Source organism: Haemorhous mexicanus, chromosome 3 (genome assembly GCF_027477595.1).
Source record: "Haemorhous mexicanus isolate bHaeMex1 chromosome 3, bHaeMex1.pri, whole genome shotgun sequence".
Taxonomy (NCBI): domain Eukaryota; kingdom Metazoa; phylum Chordata; class Aves; order Passeriformes; family Fringillidae; genus Haemorhous; species Haemorhous mexicanus.
In genome coordinates, this window is record NC_082343.1 from 75,388,504 (window position 1) to 75,400,692 (window position 12,189).

At 34.5% G+C, this 12,189-nt stretch overlaps 1 protein-coding gene across 1 annotated transcript in view; it reads right to left on the reverse strand.

Moving 5' to 3' along the window:
* GRIK2 (glutamate ionotropic receptor kainate type subunit 2) overlaps positions 1–12,189 on the reverse strand; it is a 353,523-nt gene that overhangs the window by 163,127 nt on the left and 178,207 nt on the right. Inside the window, exons 7-8 of the mRNA XM_059842388.1 lie at positions 4,381–4,524; positions 3,015–3,122 (exon numbers count right to left, since the gene is read on the reverse strand). Coding sequence (XP_059698371.1) covers positions 3,015–3,122; positions 4,381–4,524 — 252 coding nt within the window. The remainder of the gene's footprint in view (positions 1–3,014; positions 3,123–4,380; positions 4,525–12,189) is intronic.

Sequence of the window (12,189 nt, forward strand, 5' to 3'; positions counted from 1 at the left end):
TATTATGCTGGAGTGTCACAGTTTTGGATTTTCACTGTGCTTAATCATGAGTAGTTTCAGTCTGTCCAAAGTAACTGTAATAAAATTTTGTGGTATATTATATTAACAGCACTCCAATCATCTCTTAATTTTGTCATGTTCATCTTACAAGGAGCTATCAAATTGGGCAGACATGAAATTTTATTTGGAAACACATACTTCTTATTGACTGATGCCTGATTATCACCTCTCATTCAAGAGTTTCAGGAACAAGTATTTTATGTAAAAGCTGAGATCACACATAGCATTTTTTTAAAATCAGCGAGGAATTGTTCTGTTGTCACTGACTTCAGCAGTCATTGAACTTATAACGCATGATTTAAGTAATTTCCCAGTTATACTGGTTATACTAACAGGTAATTTATCTAGGACATTTTTGTACAAAATCTAAGCTAAAAAAAAGTATTCTAGCAATTCTTCACAATAAATCTTTTTTTTTTTTTTTTTTTGCCATCCATCAATATTTTTCTCTTCAGGGATTACATCTGAAATTGGTGAGCTAAACTATTGTCCTTGACAAGAGAAATATTTCCCCCTTATTTGGAAAGAGGTTAGAAGAAATAATACCAGTTTACAGCATGGAAACATGGCATAAGAATTCTGTGCACCATAATATGCATCTCCCATCTTTGCTGATCCCACAAGTGGGAGGATGCACAGAAGAAAAGGAAAAAAACCTGTTCAGCAACTCTCACCACATAGACAGAGATGTCTGACAAGATGGTTTGGGAAGAACATTGAAAACATACCAGATAAAGACAAAGATGCAAAAAGGCTCCTGAAGGAAAAAGAGAATAGACAGAAAGGGCATGGAAAGAGATTAATAGGTACAAGGGAGAGGGATTAGATGGAAAAGGAAACAGGCAAGGAGGGGTTGGGAGAGGGGGAGAAGGAGAGGGAGAGAGAGAGGGAGAGGGAGAGGGAGAGGGAGAGGGAGAGGGAGAGGGAGAGGGAGAGGGAAAAGAGGAGTAGCAGAAAGAAGGAGACAGAAAGATGGAGTGCACATGTTGAAGGAGGTAGGGGACTGACAGAAGGGTGACTCATCACCACTTTAACAGAATCAAGTCTTGTAGGAAGAAATCCTCAAAACTTTGAGACAGCGCTTTTAAATAAAAGAACTGGCTAAAATGTACTCCTTCAACTAGGAAGTGTCCTGCTCCAAAATTTAGTCATTCACTCTGGATTCAAGAATAGGCTTGCATTCTTTCAGAATAATGAAGTTTTGTTCAAAGAGAAACATTTCTCTGTGGACATTGATATATCTTTCTCAGTAAAATACGCCATATGTTTCATATGTTTAGTAAGCAATTCAGTCGAATGTGCATACACTTGAATTTTCCTTTTCCTGATCTCATCTCTTTGCACCTCTAGAGATACTCTTTGCACTCTTGCACTCTTGCTCTGGTTTTGCTCATATACAGTAACTGATTCTTTCTGCTTGTTCCAAAGATCGCCAACACTTCTTGGTGAAAAAAATTGTATTATTGCTTCCATTTATCACATGACCAAAATAAGCCATGAAGGCAGTAAAAGTATCTTCCTTTTCTATGAAAATCTTTCTATACAGCTCAAGCACATACTGGGCTTTTTAAAATATTGGTATGTTTCAAAAAGTATTTCTGTATTTGTCTCTTACTTAACTTTCAATATAACTCTTTCCCAAGTCCCTTGCTTCTATTATGTATTTTAGAGTACTACTGTATTTCCTGTTGAATTTTATTGTCTTCCATATTTCTCTGTAGACCTTTTTTGCTTTATCTCTATATTTTCACTGATGTATATATCTCCTAGTGTATTGTCAACTGAGATTTTATTTTCCAGAAATCTCATGGTGTTTTGCGGTTCCCAAATGTCACCTAATGTTCTTAAAGCCATCCTAAATTACAAAGACTTCCTTTCCTCATTTTCAACACTTGTAACTACTCTTCAGCCACTGCTGACTTATTTAGCTATTACCCTGACATTAATTCTTCCATTTCTGTTTCCAGTAAAAAAGGCAGCTTGCACTGTACCTATTCTACTTGCACACAATACTGGTTCACTTTTCAAGTATAGTCATTCTTTTCCCTGGCTAAGTTGCCTGAGCTCACTTCATGGGACACTTCATAAGAGAAATCTACTGTCAGTGTATTGTTGAACATTTTAAAATATAATTTAGTTCTTAAATCACAGGTTTTCCTCTGGACAACAAAAATGTTATTACCTATGGAAGTGTTTCAAGACAAGCTCATGGTTTCTGACCCTTTACAAATCTTCCCAGGAAGAGAAAATTAATATAATTTCAAAGCTAGTCTTGTGAGACAAAATTTTGGGAAAATATGTTGTTTATGCTAGCTTCTCCATTCAGTGATATACAGAAGAAAAAAAAATGCTAATCTGCAGTATGGTCCTTTCCCTTAATTTCTGTTTTTATTTGTGCCCACAATTACCACCTTGGGGCAATAGCTGGTAGAACTGGATCTGAAGATGAAGGAAAATATAGTTCTTACAGAACACTGAACATCAGATCTAAATGCAAACATCAAGACAGATGCCAGTTGCAAAACCTTTGTCTGCTGGTCACAACAATGTGAGACACTGTAGCTCCCCACAACTGCCTCTTCATGGTAACGTGGCTGGAGGGAAGATGATCTGACTTTGGATCGTGATGGTGTCTTATAGGCAGGCCAAATATCTGTACATGCTTCCTGAGCTCTTAAGTTCAAATAAAGACAATGCTAAGCTACATGGAAAGAGCATGTCCCAATTCTTTGGTCTCTCACTCCACTTCTGTACCAGAAACATTAATGTCAGAAGACAACTAAACTAGTGAGGACACCCATTCCTAACTTTTTAGTACCACTTATAGAGATATTGAGTGGAAAGCAGGTATTCTGTTTTACATAACACAAGAAATACTATTGCAAATGTTTTCAAAGGGTTAAGTTTTGTTTTGTTTTGCTTCCCACTTCCTTGCAGGCAAATGTCTTACACACCTTTTCAAGACCTTCTTCCTTGAGGCTGATGACATCCAAATCAAAATCTGTCCTTAAGCCATTTGTTTTGTTGAAAGTTATCCTGCCTGTGAGGCCTTCCCAGTGGGCCTGTGAAGAAAGAAAAAACAATTTCTAGAAATAAATACCTCTTCCTTTATTTTTTTTTTCTCAGGAAGAGCAAAATGGGATCGTTAATTATTCATTTTATGTAAATAATTTACCTTGTGGCTGATCTTTTGTTTTTAGATATTTTGTATTTAATTTTTGCTAATGAAATCAAACTTTCTTTCAGTCTTCATAGATAATTTTTTAAACTTTCCATATCAGGCAATAGAGTCTTCTAGTGAACAAGAGAAAAGGCTGGGGTTTTTTCATTCCCCCATCATTCATGCATGCATTTCCCCCTCTGCTTCCCTACATACCTCCCCCGCCCCACTCCCCAGGCTTCAATCTGTTTCATTAATGCTGGACTTCATCTTTTTTCTCAGGAAATTTCATTCAAATAAAAGCTTACTTTTGGAAGATGCTGATTCCCCTGAAACCACACTGAGAGAGCAAAAATTGAGGTCAGTGAGGCAGCCTTCCTAAGCTTATTTCTCACTTTTAATAAAGTGCAAGAGCCTCAATTTTTTAATAACTTAAAATCTACCCTGGTTCTGAAACTATACAAAGTAGGAGAGAAAATGTGGGAAATAAAGATTATTATTAGTTCCTAGAAGGAACCAATATTGGAAAAAAATTTCATTCCACTGCAAATGATTCTCCTCATCATAATATTTTGTATATCTGGATTGAGAAACACTGTATGGGGAGTTACAGTATGGGAGATTTGAATAGTCTACAGCATTCACCTTTAGCACCTTAAATCTTATAGCTTTACTGTCCCTATCTGTCAGTATCTAAACAGCATCTTGGGTAATTAAGGAGACATATAGTAATTCACTATAGAAAATTAAGAAAAAAAATTAGTTTTGACCAGGAAGTAAAATTAATTCCTAGTCCCTTTAAACTTTTGCCAGTATTTAGTTGCTGGATTTCTCATAATCAGTCTATGGTTTAGAACTTCAGGTGTTTGGGTTTTTATGCCACAAATGCTCCACACAAAACCAATTATCTACAAACATAAGTTTTTTTTAGAATGCAGTTATTTCACCTTTCCAAATATTTTAGTTCCAAGTAATACTTCAGGAAAACCCTCTTTCAAATAAAAATGCTGTCTTACTTGTTAAACTCCTTATATATAATAAGATGAGAGACAACCATCTACTGAAAAAATAACAAAAAAGAAAAATGGAGTGGAAGCAAAAGAAAATGGGAATTTGGAGAAAATAAAGCAGGGAAGCAGGACCCTTTGTTAGTGACTCACCTCCTTGATGAGGCTCATGAAGCGTGTCCCAAAGCGCCATGGCTTGTGGCGGTTGCACTGCAGCGAGCTGACGGTCATCTGCGGGAACTGCTGGACCGCCACGGACACCACGTGCACCGCGTCGTACATCAGCGCCGCGTCCGTCTGAAACGACAGCGGCACCAGAACCGTCAGCACACAGCAAATGTGTGAGACAGGCCAGCACAGAGAGAAGGAAACAACAAATTAGCACTGCTCCTTCTGCTGAAGGGAAAAAAAATGGTCCAGTTGCTTGCGCAGCCCTGTAAAATGTAGGCTTGTTGCCATGTCATACACGAGTTATGTCAGGGTCTTCAGGCAGTCTTAGCTTTTCTCTTTTTAATGCTGCAAAAAGGGCTCAAATAGCTACTTTTCAGGATCTAGCATCTGATGACTCAGTTACTTTAAAAAGCAGTACGTTAGGGAGCTATATAAATCACTGTGTACATGTTTGATTCAAGCTGGTTATTTTCATGAGTGATGCAAAAGAAAAAAGGAAACAAGTTGAGAAAACCTTAGCTATAAAGCCAAGTGTGCAGGTTCAGGAAGTAATGTTTGTTTTGTTTTGAAATTGCAGACTAGATTCCATCCCAACAGTACACAATTGAATCATTAATAATTTTTAATGTGCATCAGTTCAAATCCCTATGGCAGAACTAATCAGTATCTCCAATAAATCAGAGGTAGATTAGAATTACATCAAAATGCACATTAATTTTAATAGTTTTCTTGTCCCATCCTAAATAAATAAACTTAGACATAGTGTTTGCTAAGAAATGCTCGATTAGCAAAGGACAGAGACAGCCTTTCAGTACACACTGTCATGCTGTACAAGAAAGTGATACATCTCTCCTGTTCTCGTTGATAAACAGGGGCCTGGTAAGCCTTGGAAGCAAAAGCACGAGAGGACCTTAGAGTCAGCTGGTAGAAATGAGTGCTACGCCATCTGCTCAGCATACCTTAGAGAAAAAGGACCTATTTCCCCTTCTCATTCAAGTAATTAGTGAGCTGTGAAATTAGTTCTTTAATGGATAGGAAACCTGGAGATTATTGCACTTGTCACAATACAATACAATGCAATACAAAATGAGCTTATATAGTGCCTTTCATGCAAAGGCATCTCGAGGCTCTTTGCAATAAAACTAAACATAAAAATGCAAAAATATTCTACCATTATAGCCCATAAGCTACTGTTAAAGAGAAAAATACACACTCACATTTAAATGGCTCTCCCAAGGAGAGATTTCAGAATTCAAACAGAAATAAATCCTAATTTCAAAAAAACCAGCATAAGAGGTTTCAATGATCTCAGGCTCCAAGCAGTTTATGCAGGGGCTCCAAATCAGTCAGAAAATATTTTTGCTGCCAAATTGTTCATTATCTTCAAGGCATTAAAGTGCTTTTAAGACAAGCTGATATTTGACAAGGAGGGAGTGAAACACCAAAAAGTTGGAATGACATGCTGAGTAAGCATCATGAAATGTTTAATATTCTAGAAGCAAGACTTGGCAGTAGTTGATGTCTAGACAACAGCTTTTTAAATAAGTACAACGCATAAATCTGACTCAGAAATGCAAACTGGTTTTTAAATCAGTTTAATTTCTAAAACTGTAGTCCTTGTACCAATGAAGGAAAGTACAAATTGCTATGAGACTTTAGCAAAAATATCCCACCAAGAAGCTATCAGAAATTCAACACCAGCACCAACTGATTAATTAGATGCAAATTTGGAAGCAGAACTGTTAAGACTCGTCAGAAGGACTCAAATGGACATTATGCCAGATGCAGAACAACATGGCTTTCTGTCAAATTCTATAAGCCGCTGAAGTGGAAATCTGTAGGATGACAAAAAACACCCAAAGATGTCAAAGGCACATGATAAGCTCCAGTAGATATATGTTGTGAGGCACTGGAACAGGTTGCTCAGGGATGTTGTGGATGTTCCCATCACTGCAAGTGTTCAAAGCTAGTTTGAATGGAGCTCTGAGCAACCTGGTCCATGGCAGGCAGGGTTGGGGTTAGACAATCTTTAAGGTTCATTCCAACCCCTTAACATTCTATGATTCTGAAAATGTGTTTTCAAAATCTATTAATCAAAGACAAAGCAAATGAGGTAGAAAATGCAAGTGCCATGTCCATAACTCATGTCCTGTTCTATCAGATGGATAAATCTGAACCCATATCAGTTACCACTGTCATTAATACAAAGTTACAAACACATCACAAATTAAGTATATCTAGATTTTATTGCAAAGACATATATGTTGCTAAAATTCTTTTAAGAAGTCTGAACAGTTCTTAAAATATTCTAGAAGAAAATGTCCTATTCAAACTAAAACAGAAGTAGAAAATTAACTTTGATACATAGTATTCTTATTCTCTAATCAGTTTTGTATCAAACTGAATTGGCTCATTAAAACTTTTAATGGAAGATATTGTAGAGTTCACTTAATGCACAGCATGAGTCAAGTTTATTTTGCTGATTAGCAAAGTATGCATAGACTTCACTACATTTTAGTTCTTATGCTATCTTTACCTGCATATTATCTGAACAATACTTCAACAGTAAGTAGAATAGCTTATAATTTTTACATGCAGCTCATTTTTATCTTCAAGATCATCTTTGTCTTCCTACCTTTAGCCAGTAAACTTTTATCCTTGTGAGGTAAATACAACTATATTTAAAAGGTCAAACTGTTCATAACGTTTTGCTTAGTGATTGATGATCGCTAATTTATTCTGAAAAAATTTTGTGCATTAATTAAAATTATTCTTATGTTCTTTCAAGTGTGACTTCCTTAGCTGCATCAAGAATGAAAAGAAACTGCAAATGCTCACAAATATATACCTCCATTTGTTTCCTAGTTGACCATTACAATAGTATTCAATAAATGCATAGAAGTGAAAGAACACTTTCACATTTTATTGACATAGTCCTTGAAAAGGTGTGAACACATAAAAAGCAATTTATATAAAGTCTCTAATCCATTGTGAAACTTATTTCATCATATACAATAAATAGTTTGTTACTGACTGGCTTTCAGATCATAGTATCATCTGAAACAAAATTCAGACTGAATGTGGTCACTGGTTTAAGTGTTTACATGCCCATTTCATACTGCAACAAGCTTTTCTTGCTAAGCTTGTATTTATGGCACTTGGCCTTCCAAGACTTTAGAACAGAATGAGAGTGTTGCATTCCCATTTGGCAAAAGTAGTGTAAGTACAGAAGGCGGGGCATGTTCCATACAGAATGAATTTTCCAATAGCCCTTGAAAACGGTATTTTATTTCTTACACAAGATTAATGCCTGGGATAGAACATTGGATGCAAAGTCAGGTTGTTGGATTAGGGGGTTTTTTTCACTCCCAGTATATCTATTTGTAGTCAGGTTTATGAAGGACAGAAATGACGTAGTACAATTTGGAGAGTAAGAACAGCAGCCGTTCTTCTTTAATCTAAGAGCCTGAGCAAGTAGTAGATGCTGCAGGTACAATGAGTAGGATAGCTTAATCAAATCTCCTCCCTCCCCAGCATAACTGTTTTAGGGAAAAGGAACATTACTTAGTCATCATTGCACAATAAGGTTTTGCAGTGGAATACTTACTCATTTCAAAACCATCAAAAATGTCCTATAATCACCTTAGCCCTATGAGCAGTACTTCTCCTTTGATAATTACTTACTCTTTTCTTTTAAATTTAGTGACAATTTAACACACAATACATAATTATTAGCTAGAAAACCTTGAATGAATGGCATATTTCATAAACAAAAAATAAACAATTCCATTTTTTTGTTCTACCACCTGCCTTTGATTTTTCCCCACATTACTCTTATATTTTAGGTTATTTCCATTGTGACCACAGTGAACAGAAGTAACCCTCTGTCCAAGGGATTTTTTTATTATCATTATTTTCCTTTGAGGACTGATTTTTCTTATAGAAGCTTCCTCTGCTTTCTTTCTTTTGAACAACTTAAAAAACTTTACGTGAAAAAAGTCTGATGACACTTTGAAGTCAAGAACAAAAGACTACCTACAGTGCAAGAGAGGTCCTCATTACTGACACTATTACCTCCCTTAAAGTTTGTCCTCTTTGACAAGAAATTAAAAAGTTTAATTTAAAAATTACTGGATATAAACTACAGAAATAATGACAGGTTACATATAAAAATAAGATTATTTTTACTTATAAAAATCTGTAGTTCTTTTTTTATAGAGTCTACTAATGCTTGATCAGAAAATTTTAAGGACTAGATCTCTAATTTTGTTAGGACAACATGATTTTAACCCACGAAACAGAGCAACTAGTAACATAAGAATTTTTCCCCCAAATTCTCATATACTGTGGTGCCAATGGTGCTAACATCACTCTGCTTAATTCACTGCATATTCTTGATCAGATGCCTCCAAATTCTACTTTCAAATCTGTCCTACAAAGAGATTTTTCAAGAAGGTCCAGAACAAGAGATTAATACTGAAGAAAGAAATTTTTCTTTGTCTTTCCCAGGTGTGTTAAAGAACACAGAAATGAAGCATGAATGAAAAATGTTACAAAACAAACAAACAAACAAAAAAGCTCTTATAAACCCAATAGGAGTCACTTTATCTTACTGATAAATGTGTAAGTTTTATTAGGTTTAAATATCTTTAACAACCATGAGAAGAACTTCTGCACAAGCCCATCAACAAAAGACATTTCAGTTAGATGATGCCTGACAAATGCAGCACTATGCACACAAATTCCAGAGACCAAACATACTATGACTACTCACAGAAAGCTCTCCCACACTCAAGGCAATTATAACAAGTGAATGAAATTAAGAAGAAATGGCTTGCAAAACTAGTTCCTCCCCTCCTCAGCTAATAAAATATATTGCCCCTGAAATTATTTCACTTAATTCTCACTTGCTAACACATCCTACAAAACCTTTTTGCTAGGTGAGATTTAATAAATCTTTCAGCCTGGGATTAAATTTTACTGTTTTATGAACTGTTAAATTGCATTGTATTCTTATTAATGCTCATGTTTTCTTACTTCTTGACACATTCCTAATTCCACTCTAGGGTACAATTATGAAAAGAGTACAGATATGATTTTTCCCCCCCCAAAAATGCGTTCCAAAAGGGAATAAGATACGAGCATCAGTAAGCTATAAATGATGTTCATCTAACTTTAAAAAAAATCAGTTAGGTTTTTTTTTCTAAATACTCAAGTATTTTAAGCAATACATAGCTGATTAAATTATTTTTTTAACTTTTTGTGGTCTAGTGAATTTTAACAGGCGGTTGGTTTACAGTGATTTTAAGAAGAGACAAAACAGATGCAAATTATTTTCCCCATCACCAAAATACTTAACATCCAAACAAAGCAAATTATTTATTTCATATATTATCAAAGAAGACTTTACACTAAAAAAAATCCTTTAACTTTTTTTAATCTACAAAAAGTTACCTGAATAGTTACTCAGGTAATTTTATGTTTTAAAGTGTAATTTTTTCTTACACAAAAAGGCAATAGAAAAGAAAGAATTTCCACTTTTTCCTCAATGCCTCCTAGTTTGATGTACAATTTGAATTGAAATAGCAAAGAGGAACATGAAAAATGACAAATTTTTAGAAAATGCCAAGAGAAGAAAGGAATAGGAAAAGCATTCCAAATGATGGTAGTATGGTTTCCACAATTCTTGTCATTGCGCTGTCATTATATAGGAAATATTTTAATTGACAGAATAAGCACATATTTCCTGATATAAAAGTTTGAAGTGATAGAACATTTTTCACCTCTCAGAACATTCTTAGATAGTAATGTCACTTAATAGAACATTTAAGTGTCAAAAAACTGGAAGTATATGAAAATGAGTTAGGTGGGTAGCCACTCATTGCAGGTGAAACTTTCAGAAAACTTGAAATTTTGTCAGAAATAGACACAGAAAATCTGTTTAGCAAGTAGTTTACACACATTTCCCTGAAATAACAACAGCATAAGTATTTCTCCCATCTGCTTGATCTTCAATTAAGACCAGAATTTCATTTTAGCAAATAAAATGTTATAGATTTAGAATATAACCTGAAGTGAAAAGAAAAATTTTGAGTTATTTTTTCTGACAAGGAGGCCTGGTCATTCTTGTGAAACAAGAGCTTAAACCTTAATTATGAAAGAAAATTTTATTTAAGGGAATAAGTAATATTAAGGAAACCTCTCTGTCTGACCAGTCACTCACACCACCTGAACTGGGACAGAAGTCCCTCTGCAGCCACACTGCAAATCATTCAACCTATATGGTGATCTGCATTTATCTGGAATAATGGAATAAACACTTAGGTAATGGCAATTTGGGGCATGGGGAGAGGAGAGGGAAGTAAAAAAAAAAATTATTTCTAATTGTATTTTTTTTAAATGTGTTTCTTAGATATTCTGATTTCTGTGATTTGATCCTGTAGATGTCTCATCATGTCATAAACTCTACTAATTCAAGAATAAAATGACCTTCAGTGTATTACTTGCAATAGCAAAAGTCAACTGACTGCATAAAGTTTTACAGAATGGGCTTATAATATACAATTAGGAACAAGATGTTATGATGTTTCTATTTAAGTTCTATGGTTTTATATATATATAAGTTTCTAAATATCCTTAAAAATGAATGTAACATTTCCAGATCAAAGATATTCTGAAGTACTTTCTCAACCTTCCTTCTGAACTTTAGAAATTATGCTATCAGCTATAATTTTTTTTTTTTTTGGAAAAAATACCCCATTACACTCTTATATACCTTAGGGACAGATAGCAAAAACCTAATTACAAGGAACAATGGGTCATTATTTAGTCTTTGGTAGTCTATTTCCTTTCATCTGTTCTCAAATTCAAAAAATCAATATGATTGTGATCACTGCAACTCCATCAACCACATCCCCAATAAAGACCTGTCTGCTACTATTATATTAGCTCAGCATTCAAGACTTATCACATGAAAAGTCCTTCTGCATGAGCAATTCATCTCTAATTACAGAAAGATCTTACTCAGCATGCACAGTGAATACCTTTGTACCCACATGCAACAAGAAAGTACACCTGGCAATGGAAATGAGAGGCATAAAGCTAGTGTAACACAGAGATTAAATGTAAATCTGATCAAAAATAGAGAGAAAACCCCACACTTTCCAAAGAATGAATCTCTAAATATTCTATCTTTGTATCCTGTAAAAATAGTACAATGTTTGAGGATTTCTGACCTTTCACATCTTCAAATTTGGAAGGTAAAATGACAAAAATAAATGTATATTGGTGATTTGAATGCAGATAAAAGAGTTATGAGTATTGACAATAAATGTTCTTTTCCTGTTTTAAATTTCTCTTCTTTTAGAAAGGGCTAATGATACTGACTTTATTATCTTCAGCAAAAAAGATTAATATATGTTCAGCATTGCAAGGTTCAGGTTTGTAGGAGAAAACAAATTGTTAAGCAGTATAAAACATAAGTAACCCATGAAAGAATATACATTTATTTCAAAATAGAATTCTGCTTTATGCCAGTCTTTTATAATTCTTTTATTAATTTATGTCCTATGGCTCTGTTCTAAATAAGTAATGTTTTTTTCTTTTGAACTAACATCCCCTTAAAATCAGTAATACCTAAAGAAAAAGGTATTAAAAGACACACTGCTGGCATGTGGTTACAAAATCAATCTTTTTTTAGATTTTAAAAGTAGATATTTTATGTGGGGATTTTTTTGTCTTGGAGATTGTTTAGAGGTTTGGAGTTTTTTGGTTTTTATTCTGTTTCGTTTG